The sequence below is a fragment of the Eumetopias jubatus genome, unplaced genomic scaffold, assembly GCF_037043125.1.
Source record: "Eumetopias jubatus isolate StellerSeaLion01/CBP00866 unplaced genomic scaffold, mEumJub1_p1.0 scaffold_12, whole genome shotgun sequence".
NCBI lineage: Eukaryota > Metazoa > Chordata > Mammalia > Carnivora > Otariidae > Eumetopias > Eumetopias jubatus.
The window spans coordinates 2893472-2920104 of record NW_028274818.1 but is presented as its reverse complement, the minus strand read 5'-3'; the positions used below and the strand labels follow the sequence as shown (position 1 = coordinate 2920104).

The following is a 26633-nucleotide window of genomic DNA, read 5'->3' as shown; positions in this document are numbered from 1 at the left end:
TTCCACTTCCTTTTTTTTTTTTTTTTTTTTTGCTAATTGTACAAAACTTACTTTGAAAAGCAATTTCCATTCCCTGCTCACAGACCCCAGCTGGTGGCCGAGGGACTATCTCTTCTTGGGTAACTGAACCGGGTCCTCACGCTGCTGTGGTCATTGCTGGTCATCTTTGATGAGTCCAATAATTTGAGTTAGTACTGAGGTGGCAGCAGATGAGGTCTCCAGCTCCTGAAAGCCCTGAGGGTTTATCAGAGCCCTGGGACCAATCGGAATGCTCGGGTCTCTGTTTCAAGCTCAGAGAGCAGAGTCTGATGCGCAGCAGTGGGCTCCGGGCAAGTCAGACTGCAACGCATCCTTGTCCTTAATGTTCAAGGTCGGCTGCTTTACCGTTCCTGGGTTATGAGTTCCTGCTTTGATATCTCAGATAATTCATAGAGTAATATGTTCTCATAAATACAGTTCTTATAATTTCAACCTTTACTACTTCTCCGTGAGAACTATTTAGACAGTTATCTCCAAGATGGGGTTTGGAGATGCATGGACACCCTTTGCTCAGGCTCCTCTGTTGAGGAGGACAGGGCAAGAGAGCTGCTTTGGGGAAACGCGATTCCTTTCTCTCCATGCGGGAGGCATTAAACCAACATTTGTTAATGAGTAAAAAGACTCTCACATAAAATATGGCCAGAGAAAAGCAATCCTTTCAAGGTGGGTTTGGCTTTCAAAATTGTGCATGCTGGTCTCAGCTCATCAGTAAACAAGGTTGTGGCCGGACCAGCCCTCATGGGTCTTATCATGACTGCGAGATGCCCCTCGGTAATAACGGTCAGGAAACTTTGGAAAGCTAGATGTTTATTACTCACAGAGCCTGGAAACTACACAGCACGCCTGGGATCACACAGCGAGGTCGTGGGGAGAGAGACAGCATGGGTCTGGGGTTCGGCTCTTTTTTTTTAAGATTTTATTTATTTATCTGACAGAGAAAGAGAGACAGTGAGAGCAGGAACACAAGCAGGGGGAGTGGGAGAGGGAGAAGCAGACCTCCTGCGGAGCAGGGAGCCCGATGCGGGGCTCGATCCCAGGACCCCGGGATCATGACCTGAGCCGAAGGCAGATGCTCAACGACTGAGCCACCCAGGCGCCCTTGGGGTTCTGCTCTTATTGGGGTGGAGGCTGGGGGCCCACGGTTTCACAGGCTCACTCTTTGCTGGTGAATTAAAATAAATGATCACAGTCTTCTGTGGATGCCTCCGCATCAAAGCTTAAGTCAGGCACAAAGTCGGGCCGAGAAAAAACCCCAGCTGTCAGGGTGTACACTACAAGTCTGACTGGGTGTTTCCTGATGAACTCTTGGTGACGTGGGTTATCGTGCAGGGGACTCACTGGGTGTGCAGGAGGTTGGTGGGGAGAGGGGAAGGACGAGGAAATGAGAGAAACACTGACCATCTGGCGTCCGTCCGTGGGACGTGCCCTGGGTGCTCCCTTTGGTCAAGGGAGGGATTTGCACCTGCCTTGTGATTGTAACATGAGTGGGGGTCAGTTGGTGCTTGAGTGGGTTTGCATTGCTGGTGACAATAGAGCAGAGGAACAGGAAAGGGGGTGATGGGGAGTTCGGGGTCAGTTTAGCAGAGTAATAGAAATGTTTAACCTGTAAGGGCAAATGCTCTGGGCTAACCTCAGGTTTTTGATCCCCTCACAGCTCCTGTCAGTGAAGAGGCAGGTGAGTCACCTACGTCCTTATTGTTCCAAGGTCTGTTTGTCCGTCGCCGGTTCCCAGGAGGCCCTGCAGAGAGGGACAAGGACAGGCCGTGGAGATGTCCCAGTGCCGCGGCTCCCCTGGGCCAACCTGCCTCAAGACCAGTCCACGTGGCTGGGTGAGGACGGCCTGCCCAGGCGGAGTCCCCTGCCTGTAGAGCCCCAGCTGCAGGGGGAGGGGCATCTGGAAGAGGGTGTGCGGGCCGGACAGCCAGCCCATGGGGGAGGATGGTTCTCCAGGCCCCGGGACCCTAACTCCTCCATGAGGTCTGGCTGAAAGTGCTCGCAGCTGAAAACAGCCGTTCTCTGAGGGGCACGGCCAAGAGCGAGTGGGTGGTCGGGATGGCAGGTGCGCCCGCGTTGCTGCTCCGGCTCTGGGTGGGGAGTGGGTGCGTTGTCCCGTGCAAGTCAGCGAGCATCCCCGCAGCATCTGCTGTAAGCGCTGAACTGCACTTGCTGGAGGGCCACGCTGCAAGGCGGGCACACTTTCTTTCCCCAAACAGGCAGCCGAGCGGCTCCCAGGCCGTGGTCCGCCAGCCCTGGCTCCACAGCATTGCTGAATTCTGTGGGCCCATCCTCACACCTCTGCTACCTTCCTAACATTGTATGACCACAACTAATCTCACCTTGCTCTTCTTGACTTATATCTGTGCTCACCAACGGAAGTACAGAAAACGAGATTTTATTCTATATGTACATGAGCCTGGACTGAATCTAGAGACGGAGGATTATTCCCAGACCTCGCCAGCACCAACCGCCAAGTGGAAGGAGCGCTTGGGGCTCCAAGGCACCGTCCTGGGAGAACAGACCCCTGTCTCACCCTTCATGGTGAGACATGAACGGGACAGGGATGCCAGGGACCGCTCCAGGAGCTCTGGCCCGGAGCCTGTTCAGGAGCAGGACTCATCCGTGGCATCCATGCTGTGCCATGAACGATCCTTAGCAATGGACTCACAGGCTCACATAGTCATCCAGCCACAGCCCCGAGCCTGTGAGATTGCCCATCATGTGCCTTTTCAGTGGCATCTCTAACCATGATGCAGAATGTCTGCCCCCTACCCCGACAGCATTCTCCCTGGGAATTTTTCCAGTTTCTGGATGAAGTCTGCTAGTGGTTTAAAAATCAGCTTGATTATAAGTCCCACAGCCACTGGATCCCCAAGGGATCCAGTCTCCATTAGTGAAGGAGGGCGAAAATCTCAAATTAAGCTAATTGTTTCTGCAACCCACCTTTTCTGCCCTTCCGATCTCATTTTTATAACCCAGATTGTTCGCCCAATGTCCAACAGGTAAATCTGGTTCTCCACCTGGAAGAGTCAGTAGCATGTCTTCCAAAAATTATGATTCTAAATGTCATGAGCTTCCTGTTACATTTTGGTTCTGGTTCTGCAGGGGTATTTTATGGGGCACTTCACCCCTTATACGGCTGACCTCTGCTTCCCTATGCTACACATCCAAATTCCGGCCGTCGTACCACCATTGAACAGGGGCAGGGAGATTTTTGTTTGAGATATAACTTAGTTCCTCACCTTGAGGTCAAAATCCTCAACTACAAACCTGAAAGGTAATGCAAATGTCCCAGACACAGAAGGGGCCTGGTACCATAAATAAGCAAAGTCACAGGGTGGAATCCGAGACAGGCAGTCCCAGGGGAGGACATTTATTCTTGGCAATGACTTTTTTTTCACTATGGTCAGTACCCTAAGAGCTGAACCTTGAATGAAAGCTCCCTTCCACCTAATTACACATGGGATGGGTGGGGAAGTGTTTGGAAACTAGTCAGGTGGAAAGGTCTGAGGCTTGAGATACAGGATCTTATTCCAGTAACCAGTCTATGCCCCAGATATCCAGGCCCCTTGGCGGTTTCCTCTGGCCAGGCAAGAAGACGAAGAACGTGAATTTAGAGCACAGCGTAATGTCTTCAAAGGCTGGATCAAAGCAGAGGGGGTGGGAAAGCAACGTGCCCCCTGAGGACAGTGATCCCCCCGTGTGACATCACCAATAGAGAGGGCTAAGCAGGAGGAACTTCACTCCTGTATCCATGTAAAAAATTATGTTTACTTTGACATTCCCTGCCACTGACTCAGTGTTTGAGTCCTCGCCTCCAAACTCCTATGTTGAAACCTTAATCCCAGGAGGATGGTATCTGGAGGTAGGGCCCTTGGAAGGTAATAAGGCCATGGAGGTGGGGTCCTCATGATGGGATGAGTGCCCTTAGAAAACGAGGCCAGAGAGTTAGCAAGTAAAGATACACAAGAAGTCAGCCGTCCACAGCCTGGAAGAATGGCCTCACCAGAATCTGGCTGTGCGGCACCTTGATCTTAGACTTTCAGCCTCCAGAACCCTGAGAAATAAACCCTGAGAAAATTATGGTACTTTGTTACAGCAGCCCATGCTGACTCAGATACCCCTCAGGACAAGAGAGGACCTAGCCATGAGTAGGTAATGTGGGGGTTGGAACCCCCGTCCTGCCGGAGGGGAAGGGGCTGCTTGGTCCAAGAGCACAGGAAGCGGTCAGGCATCTGGGCTCTCTGCAGAAATGGCAAATCCTGTCCCCTGACGCCCTCTCTTGCAGACTGGCTGACCCTCCAGTCTCCTTCTGTTGTCTTTGAAGGAGACAGCATAGATCTGGTGTGCCAGAAGGAAGAGAACTGGAGGAAAATCCAGACTATGTCCTATTACAAGGACGGAAAAGAGTTATAGCTGTCAAACAACGTCTCTAGCTTTTCTATCCCACGTGCAGCTTTGAGTGACAGTGGCAGCTATCACTGTTTTGCTACTGCTAGAAAATTCTTCTTTCTGAAGTCAGAAGCTTCAAGAAGCATCAGGATTGAAGTCCAAGGTAAAACTTTCCCTCCTGCGGGAGCCGGGCTGGACAAGACTGGAGCAGAGCAGGGTGGGTCCCTGGAGGGGACACCTGCCCCCACACCAGATGGGAACCAGAGTCCTGTGGTTTGACCGCAGGAGGGAGTCGTGATAGGTGACAAGTCTGGTCTGAATGCCTTATTTGCTGGGGTTGCTTTTGAGCAGGAACCATCCATCTCACTGCTTGGGGCTCTTGTGATCCTTCTCTCTAGAGCTGTTTCCACACCCTGTGCTCACTGTCAGCCCCTCCTGGCCCACCGAGGGGAGCCCAGTGACCCTGACCTGTGAGACGCAGCTTTCTCCACAGAGGTCAAATGCTCAGCTCCGATTTTGCTTCTTCAGAGATGGCAGAGCCCTGGGGTCTGGCTGGAGCAGCTCCCCAGAGCTCTGGGTCCCCGCCATGTGGACAGAGGACTCAGGGTCCTACTGGTGCCAGGCAGAGACAGTGATTCCCAGGGTCAGAAAACAGAGCCTCCAATCCCAGATTCACGTGCCCAGTAAGTATCATTGGGTCTGAACGTGGGGAAAACAGGAGTCTGGCAACTTCACTTCAGCGGCTCGTCTTTTGGGTTCTCTTGAAATTCCTGTCCTTGTGGAAAGTGGGATGTGAGCTAGAGAATGGGCATTTCATAAAAATAACAAATGGACAAAGCTCCTGTTAAAAACACAGAACCCAATGGAGTAAATGTGAAGATGGAATTGACTTTATTAAGCATTCATGAATCAGCAGGATCCTAGCTAGCAAGCAGAGAGATGCTCAGAGGAGTTGTAGGAAATGGAAGTTTTTTATAGGCATGAGGTGGGGGAAGGGGGTTATTAGCAAAATAAAAGAGAGGATTTCTTCAGGCCAAGACATCATTTGTGGGAAGAGGAAACTTCAAGGTTTTTTGTTTGTTTTTTGTCTTATCACGCAGATGACCTCATTAGTGTGGATCAGGAAATTTCAGATTGATTTATAGAAGGTCACATTCCAGGGATAGGCTGAAACTGTAATTAAGTCTTAGTTTGATATCAGTGGGGGACAAATACTCCATTTTGGGCTCTTTTTCTTCTTTTTAAAACACTCCTTATAATCTTTCTCTTCTTTATTAAAGTCACATCCATCAGTCATATCTTCACTGATCACTTCATGCCTTGGTGTTTAGGAGTGGGCTGGGACTTTACTCAGCAAAGCACCTGCTCTCCAGTGGCTCTGCAGATGGCCCCACATGCTGGCTTGCAACACAAGTTGGTTTTATTAGAAGGCACCGTGGTGCTCCATTGTCGGGGGATAAATGAAGCATCAGAGAAAGCAGAAATCTGAGTGAACCAAGTGGCCAGAGGAGGGGTTGCAATTCTTGTGGACCCTTGAAACTGAGAATAATGGAGGAATTGTCATTGATATTGTTAGGGGGGACATTGCCTTTTCTGAGGTAGGACTGATGCTACCAGGGACCCCTTCACTCTGTGCAGAAGGCACCACTCTGCACAGCGACTCCTCCCCCCAGAAATGTTTTACTGTCCATGGGGCAGATGACCCATCACACATTCTTTAGTGATCCCATGAAATTAAGCAGGAAGGGGGTTGGGACATGCAGTATCTGCATCCACATTCTTCAAGAGTAATCACCGCAGATTCCCTACCTTGGTGTCCTTATAATGGATTACATGAGCCCTACCCGTATTCCCACTTCAAGCATTAGAGTGAGGCCAGTCACAGCCTGGTCCCAGAGCCCTCTGAAGTCAGCTACTCACCTGTCATATTCCATCCGTCTAGGAGTGCCCGTCTCTAATGTAAGCTTAGAGATGTGGGTCCCCAGGGACCCGGTGATCGAAGGTGGGGATCTGATCCTCCTCTGCTCAGTGGCCGAAGGCACAGGAAACATCACATTCTCCAGGCACAGAGAGGACACGGGAACCAGTGTGGGAAGGAAGACCCAGAGTTCCCTGTCAGCGGAGCTGGAGGTCCCAGCCATGCAGGAGGGTGACGCCGGCCGCTATTACTGCATAGCTGACAACGGCCATGACCCCATCCAGAGCAAGCTGCTAAGTATCCGTGTGAGAAGTGAGTCAGCGCTGTGGAGCACCAATGGCAACTGGAGTGTGGGTCACCCCCGCAAGTTAGACTGCGGACATCCTTCTTTCCAGGGAAGGGAATATAAAGGGGGCTGGACTGGCATTAGGAAAATACAAGCTGAGAATGACGAATGACCATGTCTTTAGACAGTAGCCCAGACTTGATATTCCCCCAAATTTCTAAAGACATGATTAAGAATCTTAGAGACACACACTGACCAAGGGTCAGGCCCTTCGCTGAGGTCCTAGTCTGGGGTCTGGGTGTCTACAATGGCCTCACAAACCTTCTCCATTGGCTCCCTGTCTCCCTCAGGTCCAGTGTCCCGCCCCGTCCTCACCCTCAGGGAGCCAGGGGCCCAGGCCGTGGTGGTGGGGGACATGGTGGAGCTTCACTGTGAGGCCCAGAGTGGCTCTCCCCTGATCCTGTACCAGTTTTATCACGAGAATGTCACCCTGGGGAACAGCTCGGCCCCCTCTGGAGGAGGAGTGTCCTTCAACCTCTCTCTGACCACAGAACATTCTGGAAACTACTCCTGTGAGGCTGACAATGGCCTGGGGGCCCAGCGCAGCAAGGCGGTACCACTCAACGTCACAGGTGGGTTGATGGTTCCTGGATACAGGAGCATTATGATCAATGGCTCTGCCCCAGCAGTCTTCACTGGTACCATACTGGGGTTTTGGAAGGTGGGTGGAGGTCCAGGTGATGCCTGCTGTGTGGGGGAGGCTGGAGAAGGTGATCTCAGTGCCTGGCTGCTTCTCTTCTCTCCACACCAACCTGGAAAGTACACATTATAATTAGATAACATGTGAACTTATATTAACCATTCCTGCAGAGTATTAGACCAAGATTCCAGGACCCAAGCCTTGACCCTCTAAGGCTGATGCACTGGTTGTCTTCCCTCAGGGACCGGTGGCTAAAGAAGAGACCATGTCACAGCCAGATTTCTCGGGGTGCTGTGTGGTGGCCTCGGTTTTATAACTACTGCTCTGCTCTTTTATTACTGGTCCCACAAGATCTCAGGTTGGATATCTACCGTTTGTTTTGATTGCCTTTTATTGCTGTGAACTTTTCCATTACTGATACAGATTGGATTTGAGAAAAAAAGAAAGAAAGAAAACCTCCCCAAATCTATGAATTCTTTTTACACATCATGATTTTCTGAGGTTTCATGCAGTGGACAAGGCTGCCATATTTTAGAATATGTCATGTCCCCGCCGTGCGTAGATTAAAACCATTTACACAGTCCTTCATGCTTGCCTTTTAAATAAAAATGTCCAATTATTAAATCATCTAATAACCTTCAACAGACATAATCAGTTTACATGCAGTGGAGTGAAACATAATAAATAGCTGGATTTAAAGGAATGAAGACAATTTAGTACATTTTCTCCTTTATTTATCGATTTCTTATTAGTTACCTACTCATGGCAAGAGCATGACTCCTCTTTGAATTCTTGGGTGTCTCATATGGGTCACGTGGGGCATCCTCATGCACACGTGATGGCTGGAGCTGGCCGGAGGGTGGGACCTTGACTGGGACTCTGAGCTAGAGCACACACAACCTCTCAGTGTGGCCTGGACCCCCTCGCGGCATGATGCTGCCGGGTACTCAAACATCTTACATGCTGCCTTCCGCTTCGAAAGTAAGTGTGAAAGCAAACCTGCAACGTCTTTTTCCAACTAATTTCAGGTGACTTGGTTTCATCAGGTCCCTAACAAACTTGCCCGGATGCCGGGGAAGGGAGCACAGTCTCCACCTCCAAATGGAGGTCTCATTGTCAAAGAATTTACAGCCATGTTTTTAAAATTTCCACACAAACCACTACACATTCCAGTCCATGCCTCCCCGCCCCACCAGACTTCCTGAAGCTCTGGCCCCCGGGCCACCCTGTCTTAGGATTTAGCAAGTGCCCCACAGGACCAGCGGTTCCAGAGCCAGGCCTCTCTCCCAGAGCCTCGTAGTTCTTCCCTAGCCTATCACTTCTTCAACACTATAAATAGACTTCCACAAATATTTTTGTCCAATATTTCCAGTTCTCAGAAGAAAGGTCTGTTCAATTTCTTCTTCTGTCATCACTGGAAGCATGAAAGCACAAGCTTCACTAACCAACACTCCCATAAAGCTGCTGTGTTTTCAGCATGACAGTATCTCTGTATTATTTGTAAGAACAGGAATTTTGAGGACTCCTCTAAGTGATATCTCATACCGACCCCTACTAGTATTCTGCTAGCCAAGACATGTGACCAACGACCAACTATTACAACTGTTACGTATGGCAAGCTTACACATATTATCTGTAATTATACAAAATAATTTTTAAGTGTGTATTATGGTCCAGGTTTAACAATCTTGGGGAAGTGGGCTACCTTGTTCATACAGCCACTAGGAGGCACAGCTAACACGGAGTCCGCACTGGTCTGGCCACAAAGCCTCAAGCCTGCCTAGAACTGACCTTAATGATTCTCCTCTTGCACATTTCTCCCACCCCACCCCCTTCAGTGAGGCGTCCTTTATTAATCTCTAAGATACAGGACAAGCACTGGGCACAACAGAAATGCAACATAAACTTTTAAACTCTTGCAAAATGCTTCCTTAGATCTATCAACTACCACAAGGTGAAAGAAATTTTGGAAACTCATCAGATAGTGCAAATGTAATTCAGTTTTTTCAAGTCCAATGGAAGTTATATTTTTTAAACAGACTATCTAAAACTAAGGAATTGTGATTTTTTTCTTTTATTATAGGTTTTAATTGATAAAAATATATGGATATGAAGAGACAGGTTGTTTGTTAACATAAAATAATTTCTAATTCATTCATTGTGATGAATTTTCTCACTTGTCAAGTTACATACCGATATACTGTTGATTCAAATACAGAAACAATCTACAAAGCAATAAAACATTTACTTGCTCCTTTTCAGTTTTTACACAAATTATTTTTTTTGTGTCTAATTATATGCTCAAGTGCCTCTAGTATCTTACCTGGATAAGCTTGTCAGGTTCCTGGTTTTGAGGGAAACTTTTCTAGTATTTCTTGCTATGTAACATATTCAAATACCCCTTTTAGTGAAGTTCCAGCGTTCTTATTTTATTAAGACTATTTCTCAGAAGCAACTTTTAATTTTTGCTAATACCTCATTAGAATCTGTGAAGATAATCCTATATTTCTCTTTTCAGCTATTAAATCAACTAAGTATAATATACCAGAATACCTAATATTGACTAATCTTTGCATTCTTTGTAAAAATCCAATTTTAGTGATGCATTTTTAACATAAACTAGCGTTCTTTTGAACTTTTTTTTTCATTAATAGTAATGTTGACATTTGCCGGGTTTGTTGTTATTATGATCTTTTCTGCCTTTTGTATTCACCATTACAAAGGAAGCTCAACATTTTCCTTCTTTTTGTATGTCTCGTGTGCTCTGGGATAGTTTATGTAATTACCTGTTGTCTCAAGATTTCCCGGCGCTCCCCTGTGGAAGCTGCGGCTGGTGGGTTTTGGGGGAGCGGGTCCTTGACAGCTGTCGCCATCTCTGCTCTTCTAACTAATCTTGTGAGAGGCATTGCTATTGCTCACGGCCACTCAGCCCTCCTTTACCCCCGGGCGCAGGGACAGTTAGTTTCCCTGTCTCCTCGAAACGAGACGCGGTCAGTGAAATGCCGGCCGCTTGCGTTGTTTCCCGGCGGAAGCATTTAGGAGCGAGGCGTTGATGTCCTGATGTCCTTCCCACGCGCTGGTGCTCATGCAGACGCGTGCTGGGTTGACAGTGTCACCAGATGGTATGGCCTCCAGCAGCAGCCTCGGTCCCTGAGTGACTCCGTTCCCTAGTGACAGAACCCACCCGCAGAGTTTTGACAGGTCTCAGCACAAGGGGGGAATTTACAAATCTTTGCTGCTGCAAGGCCCTGCAAACTGAGGTTGGTTTGTTAATGTAGCAGAACACACTCCACCCTGACTGCCACACTCTGTCCACGGTTTCTTTATCTTCTGGGGACTTTTCCTAGAAAATCATCTGTTTTATCCAGGCTCCTAAATTTGCTTACTTGGAATCGAGTGAAGTAGTGTCCTGTAATTCTTCTAGCTCCCCCATGGTTGCACTGGTCCCTCTGTGCCTTCTCCTTTCACGTTCATGAGTGGCATCGAAAAAGGAGTGTCCAGCCTTTCGATTCAAAAGTGAAGCTGCTAGAATGATTTATTTGATCTACCAGTTTGCTTTCTAATTCTGAAATTTCTGCTTTTATCCTCGTTAAGTTGCTGCATTCTGTTCTTGTTAGTCTCATTCTTTAGAACAAACTGGACATTCAATATATTTGCTTTCCTTTGTCTTATATATTTATATATGTATTTAGTAGCTTAAGACTTAATTTCCTTAAATGTATATGTTATAGATATATCTAGACTTCTTCACAGTTCTGTTATGAATTTCCAGTTACACTAAGATCAGAGAAGATCGTTTATACCATACTCATTTTTAAGAATATTTTTGAAGTTTTCTTCAGGAGCCAAGATATCATCAATTTTTGTTATTGTGCAAAAGTGCTTAGGAAGAAGACTAAGGTCCATTTTAAAAATACCGTATTCAGGAAGGAGTTGCTAGAATCACATACACTGATTTCATACTGTTTGAAAATGTGCATCCCTCACCTTATGGTTGAATGACTGTTTGGCTTGGTAGAAAATCCTGAGATCCTTCTTCCTTTCCTTGAAGAAAATCGTTTAGTTCTCCCTTCTCTAACACCGTCCCCCCAAAACTGATGAAGTTAGAGCTCTGGATGTACTACTAGGCAATATTTTTCATGATTGCTGAGCTGCATCTAAACTGGAAGGGCTCTGAGTTGGGTTATAAATGCTCGGTGGGTAGCACAAATGAGCACACCCCCAAGTGCAACACAGCTCTTGAGACTGATCATGTCCCTCGTAGTGGCGTCTGCTCCCAGCCATGTGGACTTGTCCCCTGAACTGTTATTGAAGGACCAGGAAAGAGCTCCTTGACCACTGGTGACGCAGCTGACAAATCCATGCTGATACGCTGTGTTTCTTGCTCTGCATCTCTCTGTAAAGCTAAATGGTGCAAAGGAGAGCCCCGTGGGTCTTATGAATATCAACATCGAGCCTGACCCCAAGACCACTGCTTTAGAGCGGGGGTTGCAAATATCAAAACATTTAAAAAGTGAGAATGTTCCACCTGAACAAGGAGAGCAGTCATCAGCAGTTAACATATACTTTGCAATAATTGAAAGAGCAATAAGAAATCCAGAAACAGTGACCCATGCCTGTGGGGTTTGCCATTTGAAGTGGCATGTTAGATCAGTGGGGAAAAATAATGGATTGTCCAGCTAACAGTGCTGGAGAAAATAAGTAGTCATCAGGACACAACACAATTGGATCCCTACTCTGAATCTTATATCCTACCAGTGACAACACGTGGTTAAGTCAGGGGAAAGTTTTAAGAGATAAGGTCATTTCCCCTAAAATGAATGTTCCTTCATCTGCTTTTCAGGAGGACGCTCTGTCACTCATGCACCCAGGTGAGAACATTTCCTATTCAAAGTGGGAACTCTAGAGAACTTCCCCACTCACGATTTTCAATAGTTACTGCTCCTTCTGCTTGTACAGGTCACACAGTATCTTTCTATGATACTCAGCCATGTCTGTATTCATTACATTTATGCCATCAGAGCGCTGACTCTGGGTGGCCCACATGACAAGGTGTTGTCTTGCATACGATTCAAGATTTCTAAATTATGAATTTACATATTCAAGATTATTTATGGAGTACTTACAATGTATGAGTAAGTTCTTGTTAGACTTTTAAGGGTGTGAAAATATGCATAAAATGGAGTTTATTTCCACAGGGGACATATTGTTTTATGGAGAATATATGACACATACAATATACAAAAAAGAGAGATAAATTGATGAGCAAGAAGCAGATGAAGTTCTAGGAGAGCTTATAGGAGGAAAAAATTAAATCTCAGGCAATATCATTCTCCTATTTATAACTTCTGAAAAAGCGAAAGATGAGGAATAGAACATTTTTGCCAGATCAGAGTGGTTATCCTATTAATAAAGAACTTTGTGATTCTGTGGCCTATCTCTGGCTGCCCACCTGAAAGACCACAGCCCGAGAATCTAGACCAAGGGCCATCAATTCACCCAAGCCAAGTGCCATGTCTGCCTGGCTTCTCCCACACTCTTCCCAGCCTGCCTTCTCTCTGTGCTCACTCTTGCCCTGGAGACTATCATGTAGTTAGTTTGCTTTCTCTCAGAGATGCTTCCAGCACAAACCCTCAGGAGCCCACCCACTCCAACTCACTCTCAGACATGGAGGAGATGCAACCAGAGTATGTCAATGGTGAGTCTCCCCACTGGAAGGGGCTCCGGGGCTCCGGGCGAGAAGGAAGAGAAGGCAGGTGAAAAAGGCCGTGAGGTGGTCTGCACGCCCTGACCCCACGAGGCCCAGTCTCAATAAATGACCCCCAGAATCATGTTGGGGTTGGGAGGACAGTCACAAAGCAGGGGTCTGGGAAGGCACATATGACGTTTGAACGCTTGTCCATGGACAACTTTGAACCATGTCTTTTCCCTGCAGTGGGCCCTGTAGGTGGGATGTGGTTTATTCCCAAGTCTGGAGCACGCAGCCACCACTAGACTCAGGTGAGAGACTGCGAAGTGGTTCTTGTCAGATGCATCTTCCCAAGAAAGGGGCACCATGTGTGCAATAGAGGCTTTCATACATCATTTGACCTTGATATGCAAACTGTAGATCCAAGAGGGAGCAAGAGATATTTGCAGGCCGGTTCTCATGGAGAAGCTGAATTACAAAACAAAACAAAACAAAACAAAACAAAACAAAACAAAAACAGATGGTCAGTTGAGAATAGACGTTAAGGAGAATCTGGGCCACAAGGCAAAGGGATAACATCAAATCAGGTAAGACTGAGAATATCTGAAGTATGGTATGTAAGGTCCAGGAGGAATTGTCCCAGTTGAGGGGGGTCATTGCCAGGCTCCTTTGAAAGGACCTGCCGTCTGGAGATGCCATGGCAGGGGTCACTGAACACATTCGCCTAATCTAGAGAATTTGCCCTTTGATGTGTAGCCTTGCAAGAATTGAGGCAGTGGTTCTCTAGAAGGGCAGAGTCATGTCCTTCAAGCTGCTTCTCCGGTGCCCTTGAAGCTGCAACCTTCAACCACGCCCTCTGCTCTGTGCTCCTGGCTGCTTCTGCTGGAGCCAGGGGCCACTGGCAGCTTGGCGGGTTTCCTGGGAAAGGGTCACCCAGCTGCGCTCCTCTGAGCCACGGAAGCTGGGTCCTCGGCCAGCCTTGCTTAGAGCTGTACCACCGCAGCCTGCAGAGAACCCATGACCCTGTCATTCTCCTTCCCTGCCTGGGACCAGCCCAGCAAAACCGAAAAGGTACAGTCATGTCCATCGTACGCTTATCCTCCAGGCCCTCCAGGTGCTGGTGTGTTGCCAAGGGCAGGAGGGGGATTGGGTTCCACTCACCTGTGGTCGTTATATGAGTGACATAAAGGGGTGACAGGAGAATGAGCCTGGACAGAATATTGTCAATAATCCATGGAAACTGCATCAAAGAGAGGACAGGTGTTGTTCAACAAGGGTTGGTAGAGGGCTTAGAGCTTGGGTGGGCTTAGAAGGACTGCAGGGTGGACAACATTAAGTCATGGATTTTACAGAAGAACAAGAGAAGCTGGAAAGCACACATTAAGCATCGCCATCCTGTGCCCTGGAGCACTGTTAGGGAATGAGGTCTACGTGGAAACCCGAGAGCTCAGTAATATTTCTTTTCTCCACAGCAGACAGCAGGACCATTCTGGAGAACAAGGTGAGCTGGACCCCTGGAGAATTCCTTCCCCATCTTGCTCCCCACCAGCCGTGTTCCTTCTCTTCCTTCAACTGTGCATCTCTCCTAGGACTCCCATGTCACCTACTCTGACGTGAAGGAGAGCACTCAGAGGAACTAGCGGGCAGAACACCAACGAGGACGGAACAGCACTAAGGGCTGCAAAACACTTGCTAAAAATGCCCAACCCTCATGATGTCTCACAGATAGAATGTGCTCCAGGGGCTGAGCAGGCCAGCTGGGTCATCATTTTGGTCCTCATCATGTTCTTTCCCAACGTATTCTTCCATTCATTCAATATTTATTGAACTGTTACTGCACCCCAGAGGCTGGGCACAGCGATTACCTTTGTCATCTTCTCTTTTTTTAATTTTTAACTTAAATTCAATTTAGTTAACATATAGTGTATTATTAGTTTCAGAGAGTTTAGTGATTCATCAGTTGTGTGTAACACCCAGTGCTCATTGCATCACGTGCCCTCCTTAATGCCCATCACCCAGTTACCCCCATCCCCCACCCCCTCCCCTCCAGCAACCCTCAGTTTGTTTCCTAGACTTAAAGAGTCTCTTATGGTTTTCTCCCTCTCTGTTTTTATCTTATTTTATTTTTCCTTCCCTTCCCCTATGTTCATCTATTTTGTTTCTTAAATTCCACATATGAGGGGCGCCTGGGTGGCTCAGTTTGGTTGAGCGACTGCCTTCGGCTCAGGTCATGATCCCAGGGTCCTGGGATCGAGCCCCGCATCAGGCTCCCTGCTCGGTGGGAAGCCTGCTTCTCCCTCTCCCACTCCTCCTGCTTGTGTCCCTCTCTCGCTGTGTCTCTCTCTCTCTCTCTGTCAAATAAATAAATAAAATCTTTTTAAAAAATTCCACATATGAGTGAAATCATATGGTATTTGCTTCAAAGTTCAAAGAGTTGAGGGAGAATAATAAACATGAGAGACAAGGTTTCACCTACACCTGCTCTGAGGTGATGTGAACAGAATCCATTTCCGGGCTTCTCTTTGTCTTCCAAACTGGGACTTTGTTATCTTTTGTCACATACAGACATCTCAAGTTTTAAATAAATCCTCTCTTGCTCTTGTGAGAACTTTAGGGTTGAGTTTGTGGGAAGGAAGAGCAGCTTGAGCCAGTTTGCCATATTTGTCCATTCTTGAACGCTTGGTTTATACATTAATCTGCATTGATTTAAAAGTAACAAGGGTATTTATATCTTCTTGAAATGCTAAATGTTTTACATCCATTGGCACAATCATGCAAGGAGTAAGATCACAGCCTTTGGGAACCCCTGCCCAGGGTGGAGTCCCAACCCCTTCCCCCACTAATTGTGTAGTCTTGAACAAACTACTTAACCTCCATGCACCTCAGGTTCTTCACCTTTAAATGGGGAAAACCACTTGTCAAATATTCATAAATCACATGGAACAATGTCTGGCATATAAGTAGCACTAAATAAGTATTCATTAAATAAACTGTGCATAATTATCACTTAGCCTCAAACTTAGTACAAAAAAGTTCAAAAAGTTGAGTAATAAGAATCTCTAACAAAATGACTATCAAATGCCACTATCAGAATTTTTAACACTTTGATTAACATCTTGTATAATCCACTCCCCTGCTAAAGATAGGTCACCAATGGGAAGGACAGAGGTGACTGTGGGCTTAGGTTTGGTCATTAATCTACACAGAGATAATTTGGAGTATTTTATAAACTACACACAACAAATTTGAAGTTTATCAGAAAAAAATAATTACAAATAGCTATAATTATTATTTAAAGTTTTATATTGAAATAATTATACACCCTTAGCAAGCCCACCTAACTTCTGGACTACAAGCATCAGGGACTGAGAGTTAGCAAATCCCAACAATCTAATTGTTATAGGGTGAGGTAATCTCAGCCCTACAGTTAATGCTGGTACCACCTTAGCAGTGACAAACCCCTCCTAGCTGTTCTTTACACCAAACCATCCCTGGGGGATATATACACTCTCATTATTAATAGTAACCTTGGCATTAAAACTTCTAGGGGAACATATCAAAACTGTGTACAGGGACATAGGTAACCTGATGTATCTCTGCTCAGCCTCCCACTAAGCCATCTCAAATCACCCTTATCCATTACAAGTTACTTATCTACCTATTTCTGGCTTGCCATAACTGGTGGGAAATTATAGGTGATCAAGAATCCTTCCTTGTTTCCAAGGTCTGTTCTGATGGCTAAGTAGCCAGTGGCCACTCTCATCCGTAGATGGGGACAGTCTAAGAGCTGACACTTAATGCTCCTCTCGTCCACACACTTCACACGCATGCATATGACCCGAATGTTCTGCCGTTTGAGGGCTACCACCTGGAGTTGAGAGAAGCCACAAAAACCTATGGATTTTAATATATAAGATAATGTATCTTCATTGTAGAAAATTTAGAAATACAGACAATGAAAGAGACAGCTATTAAACTCACTCATTCTTCCATCACTCAGACAATTGTACTATTATTTCAATGTCCGTTAGCCAGAGTATTTTCTATGGATGTGCTCCCATGTACATAAATATGTGATTTTAAAGGAATAGTAACTGTAACCTGTTTTTATTTTTTTAAAAATTGTGATGTTTTCATGCCATTCAGTGTTCAAAGACCTTTGTAGTGTTGCTTGGTATGTTTGGATAAATAGTAACTTGTTTTGTAAATTACTTATTTGGGGGCCATTATCATATTGACAATTACTCACCATGATAAACAGTGTTGCAATGAGTATCCTTGCTTCTAAGTCAATAATTTGGTTAGTATTACAGTTTAGAGAGATTAAGACCTAATACTCTACTCAGAATCAGACAATAACTTGGCAGGATTTCTCCCAAGAAACCTGAGTGATTGTGGGAAGCATCCCTCAGCTTACTGTGTGCTACTATCACAACACAGAAGTGAAGGAGAAAAAGCAGTCTCCATCGCCCCCGCCTTCTATGTGAGGAAACAGAGATCAAGCCCTGGAGGAGGTTCTTGCTTCTTTGCTTTCTCTTCATACAAAACATCCTGAAGAGCAGCTTCGAGTTCCTGCCTCCTGGGACTCTTGCAAGACCCCCTCGGGCCAGCTGCTGAGAGTCTCCTCTCCAAAGGCTGAATGAGGAGGACCTCATGCTGCTGTACGAGGTGCTCAGTACTGCAGGTATGTGGGGAGCGGGACAACAGGAATGAGACAGGGAAGCAAGAGGATGGAGACCCAGCATGGGAGCATCCCTGGGGCCGTCGTGCAGCTCAAGCCTCCGGCCAATGCCTAGCAGCCAGTCTGGGTCTCCACAGCCAGTCCAGTCTCCGGAGATCTTTGGGAACACCCCAGTATCTGGAGATCTTTGGGAACACCCTAGTTTCCAAGAGTCTGTAGAAGTGGTGCATCTCAATTTCTATCAGGGAAAATGATAGTCCCTCTTAGTCATAAATTTCTCTTCTGATCGTATGGGAAAGTTTGTAAATGATGTAATTGGGATTTTTTTTTTTTCAGCACTAAACCCTCCTTTCCTCCTTTGTGCATGTAAAGTAGAAGAATGAGATGCAGAACAGTGGGGAAGATGCAGCCTGTGGGGAGACGTGGAGAGTAGGAGGCCAGAGCAGGACAGAGAGGAGAGGAGGGTGGAGGGGGGCAGAGGCCTGGGCATCACGGAGCAGCAGAGCCATGCTCAGGCTGGGGCACAGGCCCCTGGGCCCCTGGGTCCCTGGGCCCCGCACTTGCTGTTCTGGGCAGTGAGCACTTGGGTAGTTTCCCTGCTGCTCCATCTCGTGGGTTCTGAGAAATGCTGTCCTTCTGGCCAGTTCAGGAGACACACAGATTCTGCCCCAGACACCCGAGGTTGAGGCTTGCTCCCCATGCAGGTCCCAGGCCACTGCTGGCATGTGGCATCTGTGGAGTGGACAGATGCCAATCAGCTGTCTGAAGCTCTCTGATTCTTGACCCTTTCTATCAGGTACTCATCACTGGTGCTCTCTGGCCTGGTTCTAGCTCACACACCTCTTTGTTTCACTAGTTAATTTGGGGTTTTTTTCCCCCATTAAAAACTTTCCATTTGTGGACAAGACGGCTTCAGGCTCTTCCTCCTAATCTGTACCTTGGAAATACATGAACAAGAGGAAGGTTGGTGCCTATCAAAACCTTACATGAAATATCCTAAATATGGGACACTCAGATGCAGGGAAGCAGAAGCTGCTTGGGGAGGAAAAAGTAGACTGGAGGGTGGAGTGCTCTCTGGATGAGACCTTTGCTCCCCAACATTGTTCCGAAGGGATCCCTGCCCGACCCCATGGGTCCCTTGTCCCGCCAGCAGGGTCTGGGCCCCAGGGGAGCCCAGCCGTCTTGGGCCACAGATTTAACAGCAGGTGCAGGTGAGTTGCTGGGCCCCTGAGAACTCCTGTCTCCCAACTCCACCCACAGTGCCAGGACTGTGACCATCACTGAGAGTGGCAGAGACGTCTTGGGACAGAACAGTGACTAGGGCAGAAGCACAGAGACATGCACCGTGGGTGGGTGAGCAGGGAAGGACATGGTGGGCTCCCTCCCCTCCACGCCCCCTGAACACATCTGTGCACAGTTCAAGAATAGCCAAGTCAAGACCATAAGCGTGGAAATTATAAAATCAGAATAAGTAACTGGCAGGTGGATGAATTTACACATAGAATAATACTGAGGAACAAGAGAGTAACCTGGAAGATCAGAAAAACTCCCCCTGGGCGCCTGTTTGGCTCAGATGGTTAAGCGTCTGCCTTTGGCTCAGGTCGTGATCCCAGGGTCCTGGGATCGAGTCCCGCATCGGGCTCCCTGCTCCTTGGGAGCCTGCTTCTCCCTCTGCTTCTCTCTCTCTCTCCCTCTCTCTCTCTGTCTCTCATGAATAAATAAATAAAATCTTTAAAAAAAAAAAAGAAAAGAAAAACTCCCCTGGAAATACCAAAATGGGGTAGAGAAACGGAAAGTCAAGGGAAACAGTCTGGGTGCTAGTTGCTCAGGTGTCCCTGTGTGTAACATCCATGCTACAGGCACAGATAAAAGAAAAGAAAATCTGGGGGAAAATAACCAAGGATCTTACATGAGCAGAGAAAAGAAAGATTTCACATTAAAAGTGTCACAATTTGCTGAGCTGAATAGATCGTGAGAGCCAAACATCACAGCAGATGAGTGTCAGAGACCAAGGGACAATTCCGAAATATTCAAGAGGGTAAAACATTGTAAATCACAGCAATTAGATTGACTTCCTACTTCCTCACAATAACAATAAACATGAGAACTCAATGGAAAATAGTATTTTCAAAGTGGAACCTCTAATTTCATGTCTAGCTGCCCTTTCCTTTAATTCTGAGGATGAATATGATCGTCTCTGGTGTAACAGGCCTCCGTATTTTATACACACGCACACACCACACACCACACGTGCATACCATACACACACACACACCACACAAAACACACACACCACACATACATACACACACCCCACAGACACCCTACATGCTATACACATACAGAACACACACACACACACACACACACCCCACACATAAACACCATACACACCACACATCGCACAAACACCCCACACACTATACACACCACATGTACACATACCCCACAGACACACACAAACACACACACCTGTCAAGACATTCTTAGAGGAAGTGCTCCATTGAGCCGAGAAATACATTCAGAGGTATGCCAGAAGATACGAAAAGTAAGTTTGAGTAATTAAATAGTAAAATTTTGCTGTTTATTTACTTTTTATTAATTCAAAGTGCATTTGTTAAATGCTCACTGTGTGCCAGTCCCTAGGAGTGTGAAGTTTACTAAAACACAGTCTCTAACCTCAGGTCTAATGGGGAAGACAGAACTTTTTAAAAATTATAAAACCCACAAGAAAAACAAACATGCCTGCCGTGTCCCCACGACAGGGGAAGAGATAGAAGGGATTTTATTCTGCATCCCAAAGCAGGAGTAAGCTCTCTCCCCTGATTCCAAGCACTTTCATTTCTCCTAAAAATACTTGGGTCAGGGAAGGTTCACCTGGACACTCAGGTTGGACAAAGGACAGGCAGGGATTCACCTACTGAACAAAGAAAGTACAGGTATTTCAAGCAAAAGCAAGTACAAATGAACAGGGCCAGAAAGAGCAGTTCCAATAAAACATGTTTCCCAGTCGCTAGAGGGCCATGTATGAAAACAGTAAAAGGAAATGTCAGGGAAAACATTTTAGTAGGAACCAGGGTGCTGTAAACAATCTATTTTTAAGTATCAGGCTTCAAAGGCAAGGTCCTTATGCTTAAAACACAGCTGTTTAAGACAGGACACAATTATGAGTACTCAGTTTTCTCTGAGCCTGACTTAGAGCAAATAATCTGTTGTTTATTTTTAAAATTCTTTTCTCTTGGTGATTTAGAGGGACTATTTTCAAACTACTATAGATATTTTATAAGTAATATCTGGCAGTTCCCTCACCAGTTGAATATATTCTGTTGCACAATAAACCACATCTTTCAGCAAGAAAAAAAAAAAAACACTAAATTTGAGTGAAGACATCACCCAATGAATTAGGACACAACCAAAGTTTGCTTTAAATATTTCTTTGGGGGAGGGGACACCACACTTCTACTCAACAAAGAGAAACGGTTTTATAGTCTTGAGGTCTCTTTTTTTTTTTTTTTTTTTTTTACAGTTATCAGGCCATGAATCCGTAGGGAATGGGTTCCCGCTGCTCAGGCTCCTTTCCATGGTTCTCACAGGGTGCGTCTCTGGGTGGGACAGATTAGCTCGAATGGAACCAAGTACCCGAGTACCTTTCTCTTCAGCTTCCTTCTCTTTCTGATCATTTTCCTTCACACGCCTCAGGAAGCTAGCTCGGCATTTTGAGTGCTTAATACACTCACTGGGCACATTAATTCTCTTGGCAGGAAACCTGCCCTTAACTTGTGTGTTTACAATGATGCGCACAGCATGCTGGGTGACACACAGACTCTTCCAGATCTGCCACAGTGTTACCTTTCTTGTGGATTTGCACTTATGTGGCCAAAGGAACGACTCCACATTTTCTGAGAGGCTTAGAGAGGCTATAGCAGGTGCCTCTCCTCTTTCCCTTTGTGTTGGTCATTTTGGCGAATTACTGGAAGATGGCAGATGTGGCTGAAATTTTGTTGCTTAAATAAGCAACTGCTAAATAATAGGAAAAAATAAATTTTAAAATTTTATTACTTAAACTCTAGACTCTGATAGCATGATGGAAGGGTGGGAAGGGGTTGTTTCAAAAAATATGAATGAGTGTTGTTAGTCATCTTAGTAGTTAGTCATGAGCCCCAGGAAACAGAAGCAGAGTGTGTGACTTTCAGGGCAGCCTGTCCCTGGGCCACAGCGACCACAGAAAGGATGGCCATGTCCCTGTGCACACTGGACTGGGCAAAGCTGCCAGGATGTCTTCACCAAGGACTATAAGTAAAAGGGCTATTCATAAAATTTTATTTGGAAACAGAATCTTAGAATGGACTGAAACGTACCAGCCCAGCCTCAGCCGACACTGAGACCGCTGCAGAGGAGGGCAGTTTGGAAGCAAGTACTGGGGATCAAGTGCACACTCGGACGTTTGGGGAGAAGCGGAACACCACAGCAGTCTGCACGGAGGCTGTCGGGGAAGATGAGCTTGCGTGTGCACGGAAGATGATTTTTGATTCATGCTTCTTGGCTCACACTGGGGAGGTGCGGAAAGCTCAACTCAAGACAGGGTACCAGCAGGAGCACATCAGCCTGGGCTGTGCTGAGAATCTTGACATCTCTGGGCTCCAGGGTGCTTGGTGCTGAGTTAGCAGGGCTGGCTGGCTGGCTAACAAATGAATTTTGAAACCACAAAGTCCTGAGTAACCCAGAGAAACTTTGCTTGGCTTCAAGACTTACCAAGTCCAGCTTCACGCAGAAGTGAAAGTGGGGCAGAGTTTGGTGGCTCCATTTACCAGAAGGTGAATAAGAATTGGGTCTCCACACTGTGAATTGTGCAAGACTGTTGAATCACAGATCAGTACTTCTGAAACAAATAATGCAATATATGTTAAGAAAAAAGAAGAAGAAGATAGCAGGAGGGGAAGAATGAAGGGGAGTAAGTCAGAGGGGGAGACGAACCATGAGAGACGATGGACTCTGAAAAACAAACTGAGGTTTCTAGAGGGGAGGGGGTTGGGGGCATGGGTTAGCCTGGTGATGGGTATTAAAGAGGGCACGTTCTGCGTGGAGCACTGGGTGTTATGCACAAACAATGAATCATGGAACACTACATCAAAAACTAATGATGTATGGTGATTAACATAACAATAAAAAATTAAAAAAAAAAAGAATTGGGTCTCCAGATTAAAGATGCTTCATCTCAGTGGTGTTACCTTTCAGAGGTACAATTCCAAAAAAAGTCCTTTCAGCTAGCTATAGGGATCTGGGATAAAGATCAGAATGCAAAAAGCTTTGGAGGCCGTTATGCCCTGTGGCAATATGGGGAGGGGGTGGAAAGCCTATGGGGAAATGCTGGTAAGGGACTGAGTTGAAATTGAGGTAGCCTTGTAAGGCTGGCAACAAAAATCAAAATCTAGTGTCTGTGAGCCTCTGGGAACCACCCTCCCTTTTGGGTTGGGACCTCAAAAGGCCCCACTGCCCGAGTAAATGGTGAACTGGAAGTAAGCTACCCCTCCTACAAATGGGTGCCTGGCTTCAGCTCATTTGGTGGCTGGAAGGCCACCATGCTTGGATGTGGGTTAAGATGATCTTGTACTGGGGCACCTGGGTGGCTCAATGGGTTAAGCATTTGCCTTCAGCTCAGGTGGTGATCCTGGGGTCTTGGGACCTAGGTCTGTGTCAGGCTCCCTGCTCAGAAGGAAGTCTGCTTTTCCCTCTGCCCCTGTAACCCCGCTCATGCTCTGTCTCTCTCTCTCTCTCTCTCTCTCTTTCTAATAAATACATAAAATATTTTTTAAAAAGATGATCTTGTACTGCTAGTGCCTCCAGAACACTGACTTTTCCAAAATAGATTTTTAGCAACTAAATATGCTTGGGAAAAAATTAAATCAACTTAGGCTTCAAGTTAATTCTATAAATTAATTTCCAAATGCAGTAAGCATACAAAGACAGGCTCACAAGGAAACGACACCATGAGTCACCATCCGAAGAAGTAATGAGAGACAGGTCCCACACATGGTTGGCTGATCAGGACAAAAGAAGAGAGAAGGCACCGATAACCAATATCTGCAATGAAGAACACGCCATGATTATATATTCTGAACCTATTAAAAATTAAAAAAAGATAATACATCATTTTAGTAAAAAAGAAAATTAGACGAAATGGACAGTTCCCAGAAAAATTAATACTTTTTTCCAGGAAGAAATATTGAAAAATAAACTGAGAAAGACACCAGGAGAGAAAGAACACATGACCAGTGCTGTAATTAACTAATTAATTAATTGGTTTAAAACTTTCAACAAAGAAAATTCCAGGCCCAGAGTGCGTTGCTGGCAATTCTACCAAGTATTTTGAAAGACATAATGCCAATTGACACAAACGCCTGCAAATATTTGAAAAAGGTAATGTAGTTTGTGAGTCATTTTATGAAGCAAGCACAATTTTTATCACATTTGTTGCCCTTTTCTCTAAGAACTGGTGTAATGCTTTGCAGGTTTTTAGGGATCCTATCTCATTTCTCTTTGTGTCTCCGACAGCAGCTATGGGATGTTCCTGAAAGTTGATGGCTATGCTCACAAATGCTTCACCAGAACCAGCTCTGCTCCTGTGTGTATCCTCCTGGCACGACTGCTGGGCAGTGCTGGGCAATTTTCCCCAAGACACAGGGGGGAAAATGTTAATTAAATAACACCAATGTCATTTGGCATCCCAGGGTGACAATTTGCTTCTAATTACATTTTCCATCCCAAATTCAGTCCAGTAAGCTGTTCAGAGGTTCTACAGTGAGATTTAAGGGTACCCTAAGATCCTCTAATAGTAAAATTAAAATATCCAGATGTCATAAATTGTGCTATAAAACTCCTTCCCTTGTTAATATCCCTAGGAAGAAAGTCAGGTTCAAAGATTAGATTCCCTTGTCAGAAGAATTCCAAAAAAAACAAAATCAAAATAAACCAAACCCTGATATCACATTTTCTCTTCTGAGTCAAAAGTCTAAAGAAATGAAAGTCACCCCTTACCCCGATTTCTGTTCCTGCTCGACCTCAGCTAGGAAGAGGTTCTCAGTGTCTGGGTGGAGCCGAGGCCGTTGGAGCAGGACTGTTCCCGGAGAACTGAATACTTCCTTCCAGGACTGTAGAAGTTGTGTTAATGCAGTGCCAAGACTCTCATGAGCCACACACGGTTTTAATGATTTCAAAGAACTAATAGGATTCAGAGATGACCCCAGCAGAGGGCCCCGGCCCCACACCCACTGGATTTTAAGAGGCCAGCCCCCCAGCCCGGAGCACGTGCACCAAGCAGACTCACACCCCAGAACCCATGTTTAAGGTCTCCAAAGACCCTAACAGAGACCCATCACATATGACGAAAGGAGGGGAGATAAATTCTCTGTTTGGCGTCAGTAGGATGCCAGTCAGTTGGTGGCAATTAACATAAACTCAGTTGAGACACCCTTCCAGCAAAAGGTTAATGTTGGTGCCAAACATTTACTATCTTGGGGGTGGGTGGAAACCACCCATTTTGTACCTTCTCATAGCTTTCACTTCCCCTCCGAGGTGCGTGTGACACTGCGGTTCTGGACGGAGTGGGGTCTGAGTGACACAGCATCTGTAGTCTCCAGCAAGTAGACAGACTGCTCTTTGAGGGACAGCTCTGGCCTGACAAGCCTGCCTGGTTCACCGGGTCCCCACCCTTGTTCCAGGCGGAAGATGTATCTGGAAACGAAACAGCTCTGTGTGATCTGAAACTTACACCTCAACCAGTCTGTCCAGTAAGACTCGACACTTCCCACATGGGCACCCCAGGAACCTGACCTTCCCCCCACTTTTAATTTCATAAATTTGTCAGTCACTTTCTCAGAGGGCACAGGCAAGCCCAGCGTGTCCATTTATAATAACCACATAACCTTGAACCTTACCCATTAATTCTCTAAATACTTTTACTCGTGAGCCTAGGGAACACCACAGGGATTCAGGCGTGATCCTCCAGTGTGCATCGTGGGCCTTAATGCAGGGTGGAGTTTGGGGTGGCTGAGAGAGGAGCCTTTCTAGGCCTGGCACGAGCAATTGGGAGCTAGATGATTACTGGTGCACTGTAGCATACAAGGAAACTTAGAGCGAAAAACTGTTCCAGCCACCAGTGAGTGGAACAGCTCCAGTGCCTTCAAAGCTTCAGAGGGTTCTACTTTCTCTAAAGGATGCTGCACAGCTGAAGCTGTGACTGCTTCGGAAAGCTCCTCGGGTGCCCGTGGGCCTTTGTGGAGCCGCTCCTGCAGCCCCCAAGTCTCCGTTTCTGGGCAGCCCTCGTGGTCATCCCTGTGCCCACAGCCCTCACTTAAACCCCAGCTCTCTTGAGGCCCCCGATGAGGCTATGGAACCCTTTCCTTGTTGCTATCCATGAGGTTAGTCCTGCCCTGTGGAAACATCCACCAGGCTATTTAAGAAGGCACCACAAGCCGATGTCACCCAGCAAGGTCACAAAACCATAGGCTCATGGCTGCGAGCTCAGTCAGGTTAGAAAGGTGGTCCAGGAGGAGCCTCATGCCTGTGCAAATGCCCTGCTCTGACCACATCCAAGCGCTGAAAGCCCACCTCATCAATACGCTGCTCTTTTTTTTTATTTCTGTTATATTTAAGCCTATGCTCCAATTTTTGTGTCCCTGAGAATTTGCTCTCGAAATTCTAGATTCCTTCCAGTGTCAGAGAAGGTTTGTGCCTGCACATAGAGTAGACCTCTCTACAGGCGGGCTTGCCTCCAAGGTGAAAAGCATAGAGCTGACTTAAGCATGTTTCATTTATTACTCCCTCAAATTTACCAAATAAATCATTTCACTTCTCCTGGGGTGGAGTGAGCTGAGGAGCAGAGCTGGAGTTGGACACATATGGCAGAGAACAGGTGTCCCCAAAACAACACTC

The 26633-nt window shown here is 46.3% G+C and overlaps 1 protein-coding gene and 1 long non-coding RNA gene across 5 annotated transcripts; one reads left to right on the top strand and one right to left on the bottom strand.

Moving 5' to 3' along the window:
* Positions 1–123: 123 nt before the first annotated feature.
* Positions 124–14661, top strand: FCRL2 (Fc receptor like 2; the record flags this gene model as incomplete). Its single annotated transcript, XM_088016832.1, is given in 10 exon segments — positions 124–172; positions 1697–1714; positions 4325–4591; positions 4827–5111; positions 6371–6658; positions 6983–7264; positions 12947–13088; positions 13268–13332; positions 14494–14522; positions 14611–14661. Coding segments are annotated over 10 exon segments (1476 nt in total), but the record flags the coding sequence as incomplete, so codon positions are not given.
* A 5627-nt stretch (positions 14662–20288) lies between these two features.
* On the bottom strand, positions 20289–25371 carry LOC114198656 (uncharacterized). Of its 4 annotated transcripts, none has more exons than XR_015766506.1 (3): positions 22455–25371; positions 22061–22383; positions 20289–21722 (listed from the first exon to the last, which is right to left on the bottom strand). It is a non-coding gene; the product is annotated as an uncharacterized LOC114198656 (long non-coding RNA). The 4 variants fall into 4 exon arrangements; XR_015766505.1 differs by having other exon boundaries at positions 22061–22581; positions 23676–25371; XR_015766503.1 differs by having other exon boundaries at positions 22061–23783; positions 24738–25371.
* Between the last annotated feature and the right edge of the window lie 1262 nt (positions 25372–26633).